Genomic DNA, 15,990 nt, shown 5'->3' with positions numbered 1-15,990 from the left:
TCTAGCTGTCATGGTAACTGTGAGGGATTTACCCCCCCTCAACAGGTGTTGTTGTTTTTTGTGCTTCCTGTATTGTTGCCTTATTTAATATTTTGTTTTGATCATCCTCTCTTTCCTTTGAGGTCATGTGCTGCCATGGAGGCACGCCCATGAGCAGTGATGCCTAGGACCTGGTGTTTCCAATTTACCTTACTGGGAAGGTCCATTCTTTGAGAAGGAGAGATGTTTGTTTTATTTTTTGTTTGGTACCAGCTTATTTTTGTTTGTGTTAAATTGTTAGTTGTAATTCTGTGAATATTTGTTTAGGAATATTGTTTAGCACAAATGTTTGTTCTTTTGTTTACCTGGAAATGTAATTGTTGTCTCCGCCCCTTAATTAGTCCTGGCCATGCTTTAAAAGCCAGGTGGTTTGAATCAGAGGGGTGGCTCCCTCTTGTTTGGAATGTTTGTCAGTTTGTCATGTAATGTGCAAAGAACGGATATAAAGAAAAGTTTAGAGCTCTATAATGGCGGGACTTGTCTGATTTTGGATCGCAAACCAACATTGTGGTGTCAGAAGTGGGATGCGACGCTGATGTCCAGATAAGAGCTAATTATGGGTCCAAAGCAGCAGACAAAAGACCTCAAAGTGGCAGAAGCAGCTCCAGTGGAGGATGCAGAGCAGGATGGAGCTACAGGCCAGCCGACTTTGCAGTGCAGTGTTGAAACTGCGTCTGTGGACATGAACAGTATTTCTGCCATGTTGGAAAGATGTCTTCAGTTCCAGAATGACTTTGTTGACAGATGGGACAAAGAAGAGTGTAAGCAAGAAAGGAGATGGCACCAGATGCAGGTTGAAATTAACAATTTAAGAGATGATTTGGAGAAGCAGCAGAAAGCTGAAGCTCAATCAGGCCCCTCATCAGAAGCAGATGGCGAGCCAGCTTCTGGGCATCAATCTAGAGGTGAGCCAGTACAAAGAGCATGGACTCAATCTGATATTCCAAAGTTTGAGGAGGGAGATGACATTGAACAATACCTAACAACCTTTGAAAGGTTAGCAATGGCATACCAGTGGCCCGAGAGGGACTGGGCAGTAAGGCTGGTACCTCATCTTACCGGCAGGGCCCGAGCAGCATATGTGGCCATGGCTGCAGAGGATTCCTGTGAATATGTTGAAGTAAAAGCAGCAATCTTGACACAGTATGAGATTAATGAAGAAGTTTACCGACAACGATTTAGAGAACCAGAGGTTCGTGTGAATGAAACCCCTCGAGAGTTCTACAACCGTCTGAAAGACCTTTACCTGAAGTGGATGCAACCTCGGAGGAGAAGAAAGGAGGACATTGGGGAGATTCTCATCCTGGAACAGTTCTACAGTTCTTTGTCACCGGAGCTGAGAGTATGGGTCAAAGAGAGGAACCCAGCATCGGCACAAGAAGCAGCAGAACTTGTTGAGAACTTCCTGGCTGCAAGGCGGGGACCAAAAACCTTCCGATACAACCTGCAACAGAAGTCCGGCTTAATGCAGGGTAAGTCTGTGGGGTTTGGTTTGGGTGGTGGTCCAGGTCAGATGGCAGGTGTAGAGAAGCAAAGGGGGAAAATATTCTCATCTAAGCCTAAGTCAGAAACAAAACCTATTGTCTGCTATTTCTGTGGTCAAGAGGGTCATATAAAACCAGAGTGCCCATTGAGAAAAGCTAAATCAGCATATTTTTGCACTGTACCAAGGCCAGTATTTGCAGAAGACCAATTTCAGGGTAAGAAACAAGTCATGGAGGTTAAAGTAAATGGAAAGCCAGCCATTGCTCTTTTAGATACAGGAAGCGTACAGACCTTAGTCCACCCTGCTATTCTGAAAAATCAATGCTATCTAGGGGGCCCAGGCCTTGATATTTCCTGTGTGCATGGTGATCATAAAACTTACCCCACTGCTGCAGTCTATTTAGAGGTGGCAAACCAAACTTATCTATTAAGTGTTGGTGTAGTGGAAGGTCTTGCCTATAAAGTCATTTTGGGTCAGGATATTCCAGTTTTACCAGAACTGATCCAGGCCTGTAAGCCAGTGTATGTTGTAACCAGATCACAAACACAAGCTAAACAGTTAGCTGGCGATGAGGATTCCGAGCCTATACCTGAGGCTGTGGAGACAGGCCAACAAATAAACTCTGAGCCTACTGATGAGCCGAATCCTCTGCAAGAACTGCCCTTCTTTAATTTTAATATTCCGTCCGAGAGTGTGGTTAAGGTGAGGAAAAGCAAACAGCAAAGAAGGCTTCATAAAATGGCAGGCACAGTTAGGCAAATATCATTGGGATTGCCAGATCTTGATGGGAACATTGTGGGTTCACAAATTGACTTCAAGAGATTACAACAGTCTGATGAATCACTGAAGGGTCTTTTTGATCAAGCAATTCCTATCATTGATGGAGAAATTGGTAAACATCCTGATGGGGGGAATTATATCCTTAGAAATGGGTTGCTTTACCTTCATGGGGGGAAAACAGGATCTGAGAAACTGGTGGTTCCACAAAGTCTAAGGGAACAAGTGCTAAAGTTGGGTCATGGTGCTCCCTGGGCAGGACATTTGGGTTTTAAAAAGACCTATGACAGGATTTATGCCAGGTTTTATTGGCCAGGTCTCTATAATCAAATAAAAGAGTACTGCCAATCATGTTCAGTGTGTCAACTGTCAGGAGGAAAGAATGTCTCAAAATATCCACTGCAGTCATTACCTATTATTGATGTTCCTTTCAGCAGAATAGGTATGGATATCGTGGGACCACTTGAACGGACCCAGGCAGGAAATCGGTTTATCCTGGTTGTATGCGATTATAGCACTCGCTATCCAGAGGCTTTTCCCCTTAGAGATATAACAGCTAAACAGATAGCATATGCTTTACTCCAGTTGTTCTCTAGGGTGGGGATTCCATCAGAGGTACTTACTGACCAAGGTACTAACTTTTTGTCAAACAATCTTAAGCAGGTCTACAGATTGTTGGGCATAAAGGGTATTCGGACCACCCCCTACCACCCACAGACTGATGGGCTGGTGGAGAGGTACAACAGGACATTAAAGAGTATGCTGAAGAAGTTTATCTCTGTCAATGGCAAAGACTGGGATAAGTGGTTACCCTATCTTCTGTTTGCTTATCGTGAAGTTCCACAGGCGTCTACTGGCTTTTCGCCATTTGAACTTCTTTATGGCAGGCAGCTGAGGGGTCCTCTGGATGTTCTTCAAGAGTCCTGGGTTGGCAAGAAGGATCAGTCAACGAACGTCATTAGCTACGTTTTAAATATGAGACAGAAGATGGAGGAGACAACCAACCTCGTCAGAAGGCACCTGGAGAAGATTCAGCAGCAGCAACAGATCTGGTATGATAAAACGGCCAGATGCAGATCCTTCAAACCAGGTCAGAAGGTTCTCTTACTACTTCCAACATCTGACAATAAACTTTTAGCAAAATGGCAGGGACCATACACTGTTGTAAAGAAGCTAAGTGCTACCACCTATGAGATTGAGATGCCTGAGAGAAGGAACACAAAGCAAACCTTTCATATCAATCTGCTTAAGGAGTGGAAATCCCGGGCTCCGCCCCTTAGTCAGCAGTGCTTTGTGCGTGCTGTGGAAGAGGAAGATGATGATGAGGGTGAGTTGCCAACTGTAAAAGACTCTATTTCACTTGACGTCTCTCATCTGACCCTCACCCAGCAACAGGAGTTAGAGACCATTATTCCTTCAGATCTCTTCAAGGAACAACCAGGTTCAACAGACTTGGTGGAACATGATATTCGTCTGAAGGCCAGTGGCCCCATCCGGCAACGAATGTATCGTATCCCGGAGAAGATGGCTCCTGTGTTAAAGGAGGAAATTGAGGTCATGTTGAAGCTCGGCGTGATTGAACCATCCACCAGTGAATGGAGCAACCCAGTGGTTTTGGTAATCAAGAAGGATGGGAGCATCCGTTTTTGCATTGACTTTAGAAAGGTAAATGCTCAATCAGATTTTGATGCCTACCCATTACCAAGGTTGGATGATCTTATTGAATGTGTGGGCCAGGCTAAATATATAAGTACTTTAGATCTCTGCAAGGGATACTGGCAGGTTCCTCTGACAGATGCTGCCAAGCCTCTCACTGCCTTCAGGACCCCGCAGGGATTATGGCAGTTTACGAAGATGCCTTTTGGACTTCATGGTGCACCTGCCACATTTCAAAGACTGATGAATAAGGTATTGTCAGGTATGGAGTCATTTACTGCAGCTTACCTTGACAATATTGTCATTTACAGCAACTCATGGCAAGAACACCTGATTCATCTGAGACGGGTGCTGCAGTCCATTAAGCGAGCCGGCCTGACTATTCATCCTAAGAAATGCTCATTGGCAAAGAAGGAGCTCCAATATTTAGGCCATATCCTGGGTGGAGGAGTCATAAAGTCAGTGAAAGACAAGGTGGAGGCAATCAAAGCAGCAGAAAGACCAACAACCAGAAGACAAGTCAGGTCCTTTTTGGGCCTGGTAGGTTGGTACCGTCGATTTATTAAAAACTTTTCTGCTAGAGCAGCTCCTCTTTCTGACCTCACTGGGACATCAAAGGTAAAAATTGTGTGGGGAGAAGAACAGGAGAGGGCCTTCCAGGATTTGAAGCAGGCACTGTGTCAAGAACCTGTACTACAGAGCCCAAACTTCACTTTACCCTTCACAGTTCAGACCGATGCATCTGCCAGGGGAATTGGTGGGGTTCTTTTGCAGGGAGAAGCAGAGAAGAAACCAGTTGCCTACATTAGTAGGAAGTTGTTTCCGCGAGAGACCAGATATTCGGCAGTGGAACTGGAGTGTCTGGCTATCAAATGGACAATTGACTCTCCCAGATATTATCTTTTGGGGCGAGAGTTCACTCTTGAGACTGACCATCGGGCACTGAAATGGTTGGAAGCCATGAAAGACACAAACAGTCGCATAACATGATGGTTCCTGTCTCTTCAACCTTATCGATTTAAGATGGGGTACATTCCAGGAAAAGAGAACACAGTTGCAGACTTTTTGTCTCGCTGTGAACCACAGCGAGTCTCCTGAAGGGGAGAGAAGTGTGAGGGATTTACCCCCCCTCAACAGGTGTTGTTGTTTTTTGTGCTTCCTGTATTGTTGCCTTATTTAATATTTTGTTTTGATCATCCTCTCTTTCCTTTGAGGTCATGTGCTGCCATGGAGGCGCGCCCATGAGCAGTGATGCCTAGGACCTGGTGTTTCCAATTTACCTTACTGGGAAGGTCCATTCTTTGAGAAGGAGAGATGTTTGTTTTATTTTTTGTTTGGTACCAGCTTATTTTTGTTTGTGTTAAATTGTTAGTTGTAATTCTGTGAATATTTGTTTAGGAATATTGTTTAGCACAAATGTTTGTTCTTTTGTTTACCTGGAAATGTAATTGTTGTCTCCGCCCCTTAATTAGTCCTGGCCATGCTTTAAAAGCCAGGTGGTTTGAATCAGAGGGGTGGCTCCCTCTTGTTTGGAATGTTTGTCAGTTTGTCATGTAATGTGCAAAGAACGGATATAAAGAAAAGTTTAGAGCTCTATAATGGTGGGACTTGTCTGATTTTGGATCGCAAACCAACAGTAACTCAAAGCGGAAAAAAGAGAGCCGCATTTGCGCATGCCGTTGTGACGTCAGCGCAGCAGGTACAAAGAGCCCATTAACTGAAACAATACACACAAAATCCAAATCCTCACATGGGGTCTTAGGAATGCAGTGTTTCAGATGTTTTGAAGCTTTCTGAAAGTTTGTTCCAAATTTGCGGTGCATAGAATGCTGCCTCTCAATGTTTGGTTCTGCAGTGCAAAGCAGAACCAGAAGACCTGAATGGTCTATAAGGTTGATACAGCGACAGTAGATCTTTATTATATTTTTGTGCTTTATAAACTAGTTATAAAGTGGTGATTTATTTTAAAGTCTATTCTCTGAGCTATTGCTTTAGAACTTGAGTGATGTGCTCTATCTTCCTGGTTTTAGTGAGAATGCTAGCATTCTGGATCAGCTGCCTAGTCAATTTTTTAAGCAGACCTGTTAAGACACTGCTGTTGCAGTAATCAATGTGACTAAAGATAAACGCATGGATGAGTTTCTCCAGATCTCGCAGCGACAATCCTTGGAAGTGAGGTGTTTCAAGCTCATCCATGCTGATTAGGATTCCTCTAAGATGCCTCCATCTGGAGGTGGTCAATGCACATCCCACTGGGAGACAAACCCCAAAGCAGATCCATAACCAGCTTTTGGAAGCGAATATGGCTTTGGGACATTGGAACGCCAAGCGATTCCAAAAGGCCAGACAGAGTCTTTGGGGAGATGGGCATCAGTTTATTCAATCTTGGAATAACAAACACTTTAACCGGAACCACATGCTTTCATCAGCAACACTCTGAGTGGCTTTGGTGCGAATCAAAGGGTGAAAATATGGAAAAGTACCTCATGTCTAGCAAAGGATCTGTGCAACACATTCTCACTCCCGACTCGTCATATATTGACGAGTTAGGACAATTTCTGACCATGCGTCACATATTGACGACTTGGGCAGGGTCCTTCAGCGTCACATGTTGACGATTTGGGCAGGTCACATGTTTTACGTGGATTTTTCACGCGAAGGGTTCTCGTAACCGCTGCCGAACCTTCAAAACCCAACGATTTGGTTAGGTTTAGGGCAAAAATTACGGTAAGGCATAGTGTAAAACACCTCGCGTCACGTACCCTGCGACGAGGACGGACCGTCCCATGCGTCAATATATGACGAGTTGGGAGTGAGAATGGGTTGATCTGTGATGCTAAAGGCTATGGGAATCTTGTGTATGGTCTTCTAAACTATTTGAAATACCAAGATTTTACATGAAATACTGATGTCCTCTACCAACAAGCTAAAAATGGTTCTCCTTTTTGTGTTTCAGGAAGATAATTAACCAAAACAGAAAAAAAACAATAAAATCAACTTTCTTTCAATACTATTCCTTGTGAAATGGTATTGAATGAACTAAAACCTATTAGTAACAAAGGTTTTACTAAATATTCACAGGACTATTACTAATAACCTTTGCCATTTCTAACTTGAAAAATAAAAACAAAAAAGTGGAAGTCATGTTTCAAACAACATTTCTCCTGTTGTAGAAATAGAAAAACTGGCTGTGCTGCTGATTATTAGATGCCTCTCTGCTCTTTGGGGGGAACTAGCTGCAAAATGGAACAAGCATTTGGAACAAACACTGAAAAACAAAAAAAGGGGCAAGAGTTTCTGTTTGTTTACTGCTTGTTTTCTCCTGCTCTGCCTCAAATTGGGGCGAGTACAGTACAAACAAGAGTCACATGTGTTTCCCACCTGAGCAGACAGGTTGAAGGTTAAGAACACCCGGCGGCCAGAGCTCATCAGTCAACCCCTCACTGGAAATCTAATGCTGGTCTCCCTGTCGTCATGCTCACTTGAAATTCGACAACTCAAACAAGTCAGTGGTTGAATCAAGGTAAGGTCGGCCCGTGCAGCTGTGCTTTGACCCTTCTCCGTGTTCTGGTTTTCTGTAATGCTCATGACGATTAAGCCTCAGCAGCCACCTGCTTCTACTTACCAAGTTCTCACACGGCTTGTTTACACAAGCTCACAACAAAAGCACAACATTTCTTGGGTCGGAGATAAAGACACAAAAGAACAAACAATGGGGAGAGGTTCACTTTAGAGATGTTTAGGTTCAGCTTGGTTGCTAGACTAGACAAGACATTGGCGTGTACCAAAGGTGCAACAACATAATTCTTCTCAAGGTTTTTTAAGACTCTTATCTGTTACCTTATTTTGGCTCCTGAATCCGGAGAGGGAAGAAGAAAGAAAGAAAAACAGAAACTGCATGTTTTAAAAAAAACTGATATCACAGCCCTCATCAGTGACAACAAACTGCTTTTAGGATTAATCTTTAAAGTTTTATGCTAAACAACAGATGCAGGATTTGTTCCAAGCTGTTCCAAATTTTTTTTTTTTGGAAATCATCTGCAAAAGGATTCTTCTGTAGAGTTAGAACCACCCTGAGGTAAACATAAAAATGCTGATTGTGGACCACCTTACCATTCCTCTATTGGCATTTTCACACCACATCTGTTTGGTTAGCCTTATCATTCTACTCAGGTTGCCATTTTTAGGTAGACAGGGATATAATCAGGCATCATCGAAACTCTACCACAGGATGAAATGTTTCATCCTGACATTAGTATAACAATGCTAATATCAGTGGGTTGTGTTAGTTCACACCACAGAACTAGTTTGTTCATTTAAGCTAACAGTAGCCTTTTAGCTATGGTCACGAAGTCAACAAAGACTTGCTGTATTTATGCAGTGCTGTGGTGGCGCAGGGGTAAAGGACAACCCATAAATGGAGGTCTTAGTCCTTGACATAGCCCTCTCAGCCCCAAAACTGAGTCATTTTTAAACTCAACACCTTTAAGAGTGTTGTGACAGATAGCATCATTTCCAAACTCCTAGGAGACTAAAGTAACCCATTCCTCTCCTTCACACTCTGCAGGTATCGTCACAATATATGTGACTGCACAAACCAAAGCAAAACAAACAAAAAAACAAGAGGAACTGAAGTTTTGAGTTTTTCCCAGACTCCTCACGATGTGTTAGCAGACCATTCACAGTGGCAAACACAGCAGCTGTTTGTTTAATAAGTGACAGCTGCCATGGCTACAATAAACAAAAGGAGCTGTCGTTCGTGTTTATGAACAAACATGTCTTTGCATGAGCCGTTTAATATTAACCAGGTGGAATGATCAGCCGATTTCCTAGGTGACACTCAGGGCAAGCACAGAGTAAACAAATTCCAGGAGGGTGCGGGGGCAGGGAATCAATGTTGATGCAAATACAGCTTTGACTAGAATAAACAACAAGACAAATGTCACTATAAACAAAAAGTCATTTTTTTCTGACAGATACACCACTGCTGCATTGTAGCTGCTGAGCAGGACCCCCGTCAATGGGCGGACTGGTCGTCATGGTGGTCTCCAACAGAAACGTGTCGCTGTCGAGCGAAGCAGCTGTGTGTCTTGTTTTCCTCCACCTGACAAACAGTGGTGCCTCACAACAGCACAGAGAGGAACTCGTAAAAACATGTTAAACATTTACCTCCTTCAATTATTCAGTAACTGTGTTTGTGGAAGAAGCTAAGGATGTCTCCAGGCTCAGAGAAACGGCAACAGAAATGTCATGTTCCTGGTTTAAAAACAAAACAAAACTGAAATTAATGAAACTGATTTTTTTTAATCACCAGATGTTGGAAGATCAAACGAAAAATGTCGCTGTCAAAAATCAATGTACATGTCAACTTGACTACGAATTCTTTTATTGAAACAACAACTTGCCATCTGCAGATGTAACTTGCCTACCTCAAATCCATCGTAGTTTTTAAAAAAAAAATCTAATCCCCTCATCTAATCCAGTCTCCAAAACACAGCAAGCATGCACAAAACACATATTTATAGCACATCAGGATGACTGCAGTGTGAAATCTAGACCTGAACCTATTACTTAACACTCTGACATAGTTGACTATGATGCTTTATGTGAATAACAAACTATTATCACGCTACAGGCTTTGATAAATTAGCAAGGAAAGTGGAAGGAAGGTCTCCAGGAGAGAATCTGAGTAGCTGCATAATTTCGGAAAATATACAAACCCTCCTGCCTCCTCTCCTTAGCTGCAGCTCGGAGTGAAGGCCTGCTGTGCACAGACAATGACAGAATGTGCCAAAGTAAGGCAGGCCATGGTATTTTTAGTACAAGCGGGGCCCGATGGAGACTGAGTAAATAGAGAAGTCTAATGAGTTTAAATCTGGTTGTGCATGAATGGAATAGTAATTCTGGGATGTGCAGCCTCTTTTAGGAGTGGTTCGCCACACATTTCCTCTGTGACTGTCCTTCATCTGACTTTGATGGTCTTGCTCACATGTGGCTCGTTGGCCATTAACACTGCAGTGAGAGGACAGATACCGGGAGACGAGAAGGAGCGGGGGGCGTTTTCCTGACCACAGGCTCAACCCTGTTGCATTGCTTTGCTCAGGCTCATCTTACCAATTAGATCTGTCACACATGTACACCCAAAGAAACACACAGGACAGCATCCTATGTATCCCATGGGAGTGGTTAAAGCACCTACAGATGATCCACTAATTAAACTGTGCTGTATCTGTTTAATAGTTTTCTTAAAGAGAGAATGTAAAGATGGTGGAGGAAACGGATCATGCTATGATTAATGAATTTGTGTAATAAATGTTGCTATTCTTTACAACAGAGGACTATAATGATAAATTTACACCTTTTTGGTCGGAATCATTTTTCAGGTAAAAAAGATTTGCAGATTTGTTGAGTCATTGGGACAGATGTGTGGTAAACTACACCTCTCTGCACAAAATGAACCACTACTTATAGTAGAGTAAGTCCTCAACTCTGACATACATCTTATGTTTCTTTCCCCGCTGTGGTAACTGGAATCAGTTGTATGGTTTGGTCTTTATGTAATTAGAAATTGTGTTAAAAGGGTTTTCCTTCAGAAATAACTTTTCATAGATGCCATTTTTCAATGAGAATTAAAGAGCAAGTGTAATAAATCAAACAGTAGAGGTGCACCAAGAAACCTGTAGGTGACAGGAATTGGGCCAATTTTTTTGATGTTTGGGAGCTCACAAACAAACAAAACATCCTGTCTTTTGTGCTGCAAACCTAAAAAGTTGTCAGGCTGACAACAACCCTCTTCAGTGAGGAAGCAGTTACAAAAAGAAGAATAAAAACAGCCTGTTATTAATATTAGGAATGTGTTTTTGATAAAGAAGCTAAAGAAATGAGGAAAAGAGAGTTAACGTAGGTTGTATTTTTAAGCAGAAGGTGGAAGGTCAGCAAGTAAAACAAAGGTCAAATGTTCCAAATCAATCAATCAATCAAATTTTATTTGTATAGCACATTTCAGCAGCAAGGCATTTCAAAGTGCTTTACATCATAACAAACACAGAATCACAATGCAATATAGAATCAATCATTAAGTCAAGTTACATCAATAAATTTGTAATTGATTACATTTCAAATACAATTCTAAACAGGTGGGTTTTCAGTTGAGATTTAAAAGAAGTCAGTGTTTCAGCTGTTTTACAGTTTTCTGGAAGTTTGTTCCAAATTCGTGGTGCATAGATGCTGAAAGCTGCTTCTCCTCGTTTGGTTCTGGTTCTGGGGATGCAGAGCAGACCAGAACCGGAAGACCTGAGAGGTCTGGAAGGTTGATACAATAAAAGCAGATCTTTAATGTATTGTGGTGCTAAGCCGTTCAGTGATTTATAAACTAACAACAGTATTTTAAAGTCTATTCTTTGAGCTACAGGGAGCCAGTGGAGGGACTTTAGAACTGGTGTTATGTGCTCTATCTTCCTGGTTTTAGTGAGAACGCGAGCAGCAGCGTTCTGGATCAGCTGCAGCTGTTTGATTGATTTGTTGGACAGACCTGTGAAGACGCTGTTGCAATAATCAATACGACTGAAGATGAACGCATGGACGAGTTTCTCTAGATCTGGCTGAGAAATGTTGCCCTGTTTAATCGTTTTGATAATCTGTGGTTCATTCAAGCTGTGAGAAAGTGAAAGAAAGCAGAACTTAAAGCTGACAACGGGAACCCTGCACTGAATAAAACATTCTTTGGGTGGAAATGTTGTATTAAAGTAGAAGTCTACATTTTTAAGTAAGCATAGACAGAGACAGGTATTTACAGCTACTTACGCTAATATAGATAATAAATAACTTCCCATGACAAAAGAGGAAGAAAGAATATTCTTGGAAGGTTGCTAATAATAGTTCCTAAAGTGAAAATTTGTAATGCAACACAAAGGTTGAGAAAAAAAGCATAACATTCAGATTGGTACACTTGGTGAAAGAGTGGCAATAAGAAACTAATTGTTGACAGAGAGCCAAAAGTCGTCCAGTTATTTGTTTGTCACAAGCCCTACTGCATACAGAAAACACATAGAAGAAACTCTGCTGAGATGAGACAAATCTGACTGATTGTGATATAGAAAAATCCATTAATCTATTAATAATGAGAAGAAGAAGCTTAATAAAACTGTTTAAGAAGAATAAGGATGTATTTTCTGTCATGATTACATGATCCCAGACGCCAAAAAATCCAAGAAGAAGAACAACCTGACGTCATCGCCATCCAGTTGCACCCCTTTGAGTGCGTAGTGTGTCCGAATTCTCCACATGCAGTCTTCCCCCCCAACCCTTTTGGGTCCTATTTCTGCACTTTTGCTAAGTCCTGATCCCGGCAAGTACGACGTATGCTACCCACAATTCATAGCTGCATGTAATGCTTTGAGGCACTTTTTATGCCTTTCAAAAAATTAGAATAGACTCATCATCTTTGTTGCTAGGTCGTCAAATTCCGATGCTTACAGAGCGCTACAGCATTCAATGAGAGAATCCTGAACGTCAACTAATGACGAGAAGGGGGTACCCGATGTGTCAACATGTGATGTAGAGGGAACCTGACCAAGCGTCCAAATATGATGAGTAGGGAGTGAGAATGTGTTGCACAGACACATGCACTAACCCCTTCTATCGGGGTCATTCAAGCCTGAAAAGCCTCTTATGATCCTATAGAGAGAGGAGCGAAGGGGTTAAAAAGGAATGGAAATTTGTGATTTCCATTACACAGTTAAAGTGAAGATAAAAGGCAGGGGAGCTAAAATCCAAATACCTTACATGAATTTCAGCAGTTTAATGGACTCAGGTTTAAACAACTCCTATTTTTTGGGGGGGGGGCAGTGGGTTAAATACAACCCATGTCAGAATGATGCGTCCCACTCATAAAGCAGCACAATGACGACGTACAGTGGCACTAATACAAGGATATAGTTCATCATGACATTTTCTGCAATTCCCAACTGATTAGGGTCATTATGTTGGAGGCCTGATTTATGTTGTCATTTCCTCTCACCAATCCTGCATCAATGAATCTTAATGAATTGGTAAATAAGGGTGAAGATTATACCATGTGACACTGCAACATTTCTCACCCTCAGCGGCCCAGGATTTATGTAACCAATTAGAGACCAACAGAGAAAATTGGCTGGCAGCAAAAATAATATTCTTTATGACAGGAGCATTCTCTAGTGAACGCATTGTCGGCGTTAAAAGAACCATAAAGCATCCTCCTCTGGTAAGCCACCTTCAAAAAGCTGAAAAGCCAAAGTGCACACCTTCCTACCTTGCAGTCTCTAACATTCAGCACGGCCCGCCTCGCGTGTTTGATCAGCGTAAATACGGCCGGTATGACAAACATGTTTACCTTCTCACTGCAAAACATCAGACAATCGGGACACCGCTGAGTGCTACTTCTCTAATGAAGACACAGGAGCCTTTATCAAGGCCAGCCATGCCAGAAACATGCTCCTTTTATACGCACATCAAAAAAAAAGTGGACAAAGAGGCCAATTTATTTGTGCTAAACATACAATAAGGAAATGTTTTTAATTAGATTTTTTTAAAGAATATAAATATTTAATAAAAAAAGAAGCAGAGAAAAACCCTTCATCTTTTTTTCAAAGTGGGGATATCAAAACACAACCACCTCTTTGAGAGATATCTGATCAGCACATGAACAAAGATATATACAATCTGATTAGGAGCCCTTTAACAATTCCCCAGTACATCATTATTACAAGCGTGATAGTTTTTATTTCTTACAGGCACATTAAGGAGCCCTGAAGATGATTATGGTGAAGGGAAAAGAAAAAAACTGTTTTTGTGCATCACTATGAAGCACAAAAAGCTTGCCTGCTTATTAACAGTAACTTCTTAAAAGAGCACTTAGAGTTATAATGAGAGCCTTTATGTATTACATATTGTGACGGCGTGATTTAGTGCGAGGAAGCGGCTCTCCACATCAAACAAGCCGGCTTGCTATTAGGCGCAGGGAGCTGAGGGACGTCGTGTGAAAAGGAGTGGAAAATTAAAGCTGAAGCAACGCAGGAAAGGGCTTAATTTACTGGCATGTACAGTATGCAAATGAGATTACTCTCAGCTTAACTGCATCATTTATGTCCATAATAACAGCATCATCATTACAGGGCTCAAATTAAATTACACCATAATTAGCATATCAAAGTGATTGGTTAAAGTTTAAAACAAATATGCAATTTTGTTAATGAATTTCCACGGAGAGTCAGGAGTGAAAACATCCAAAATAAATATGTGTGTATTCAGAGATGGGGTTGGTGTGGTGGTGGGGCAGAGGGATGGGGGGGTAATCAAAAATCCGCACGTCAGTCTGGGGCCGCACGCGCTGTGCAGATGCACTGTGTAGGAGGGGCTGGGGGGGTGATCCACCTGGAGAGCTCCACGCACTCAGGATATATTTTCTCCAAACTCCAGGAGATCAAAGATCCAATTTCCCACAGTTGCCACTTCAGGAGCTCATCAATAAAATACTAATCACTTCACGGCTGATTCTGACACCAGAGCCTCAGTAAAAGGCTTGGAGAGGCTTCCAAAAATCACAAAGAAACACCGCCTCTCTGACTGCTGTTTAATGTGCACACTCTTCTGCACAGCCTCAATTTATTTTTATATACATGTGTGCACAGTCACAATTTATATATACTGTATATATACAGTACAGACCAAAAGTTTGGACACACCTTCTAATTCAATGGGTTTTCTTTATTTTCATGACTATTTATAGAGCAAGAAATCCCACTTATTAACCTGACAGGGCTCACCTATGAAGTGAAAACCATTTCAGGTGACTACCTCTTGAAGCTCATCAAGAAAATGCAGAGTGTGTGCAAAGCAGTAATCACAGCAAAAGGTTGCTACTTTGAAGAAACTAGAATATAAGGGGTATTTTCAGTTGTTTTACACTTTTTTGTTTAGTGCATATTTCCACATGTGTTATTCATAGTTTTGATGCCTTCAGTTTGAATCTACAATGTCAATAGTCATGAAAATAAAGGAAACTCATTGAATTAAAAGGTGTGTCCAAACTTTTGGTCTGTACTGTATATATACAGTATATATACTATGTACAGTATATATACTGTATATATATATATATATATACAATCTAGGAAAGTTAGAAATAATATTGTGAATACTCTAAAACACAAACTCAAGGTCCAGAAGTCAAATGTGGCTTGCCATAACTTTTTATGTTGCTATCCATATAGATGGATACATAAATAGACAAGAGTTGTGTGCCTAAATGTTATTTCATTAATCAAACCCAGAAGAATTTTTTATCTGTTTACTGCCTGATTACATAAATGTGAAAGATGTTCAATATTACTTAACTTTAAGGAGTGCTTACTGAATGGTGACACAGCTATTTATTAATATTTTAAGTACCCTAGAGGGTTTTATTAACACATTATGCCACAAGCAACCCTTTCAGGACATTCCCAATCTTGATGTGACCCTGAAATGAAAATGAGTTGGATACCTCCTGCTCTAAAAGATTAATCTAAATCAATGTAAATTTTTAAATATTGAAATGAGTTCTGTTTATAATGGATTTTATGTTTTCATGATGTAAAGCACTTTGAATTGCTGTGTTGCTGAAATGTGCTGTATAGCACATAAGCTTGATTGATTGAAATAGATTTAAACTTAAAAATATTGCATATTGTTGTTTATTTTCATTTTGTGAACTTCCATTAAAATACATCCAAAGAAGACCACAAATCCTTCCAACAAGCTTTGTTTTTCACTCTCTACTCCATTTTCCCCCTGCATTGTCAAAAATGCTCTTGTCAAATTTTCAAAAATTGCCATCTTATTTTATTAATTAAGAAATCCATTAAAACGCCTTACTTCTTGCAAGTATGTAAAAGATGTGCCTTTCAAGGTAGAGACAGGGCAAATCCACTCCATCAGCTAATGACGGTACTCATTATGCGAAGAAGCCGGTTAATGAAGGTGCGGTGGCCGGCCGATACCCCTCGCCCAGCGTA

General features: G+C 41.2%; 2 protein-coding genes across 6 annotated transcripts in view; one reads left to right on the top strand and one right to left on the bottom strand.

Annotated features, from left to right (window-relative positions):
• foxp1b (forkhead box P1b) overlaps nucleotides 1-15,990 on the bottom strand; it is a 309,660-nt gene that overhangs the window by 171,184 nt on the left and 122,486 nt on the right. The window lies entirely within an intron of this gene.
• The window catches only part of LOC116710442 (uncharacterized), a 70,163-nt gene continuing 54,768 nt past the window's right edge, over nucleotides 596-15,990 (top strand). Inside the window, exons 1-2 of the mRNA XM_032549461.1 lie at nucleotides 596-2,417; nucleotides 3,141-3,967. Coding sequence (XP_032405352.1) covers nucleotides 596-2,417; nucleotides 3,141-3,967 — 2,649 coding nt within the window. The remainder of the gene's footprint in view (nucleotides 2,418-3,140; nucleotides 3,968-15,990) is intronic.

Source organism: Xiphophorus hellerii, chromosome 20 (assembly GCF_003331165.1).
Source record: "Xiphophorus hellerii strain 12219 chromosome 20, Xiphophorus_hellerii-4.1, whole genome shotgun sequence".
Classification (NCBI taxonomy): Eukaryota; Metazoa; Chordata; class Actinopteri; order Cyprinodontiformes; family Poeciliidae; genus Xiphophorus; species Xiphophorus hellerii.
The sequence above is the reverse complement of the archived record's forward strand: the minus strand, read 5'-3'. Positions and strand labels throughout refer to the sequence as shown.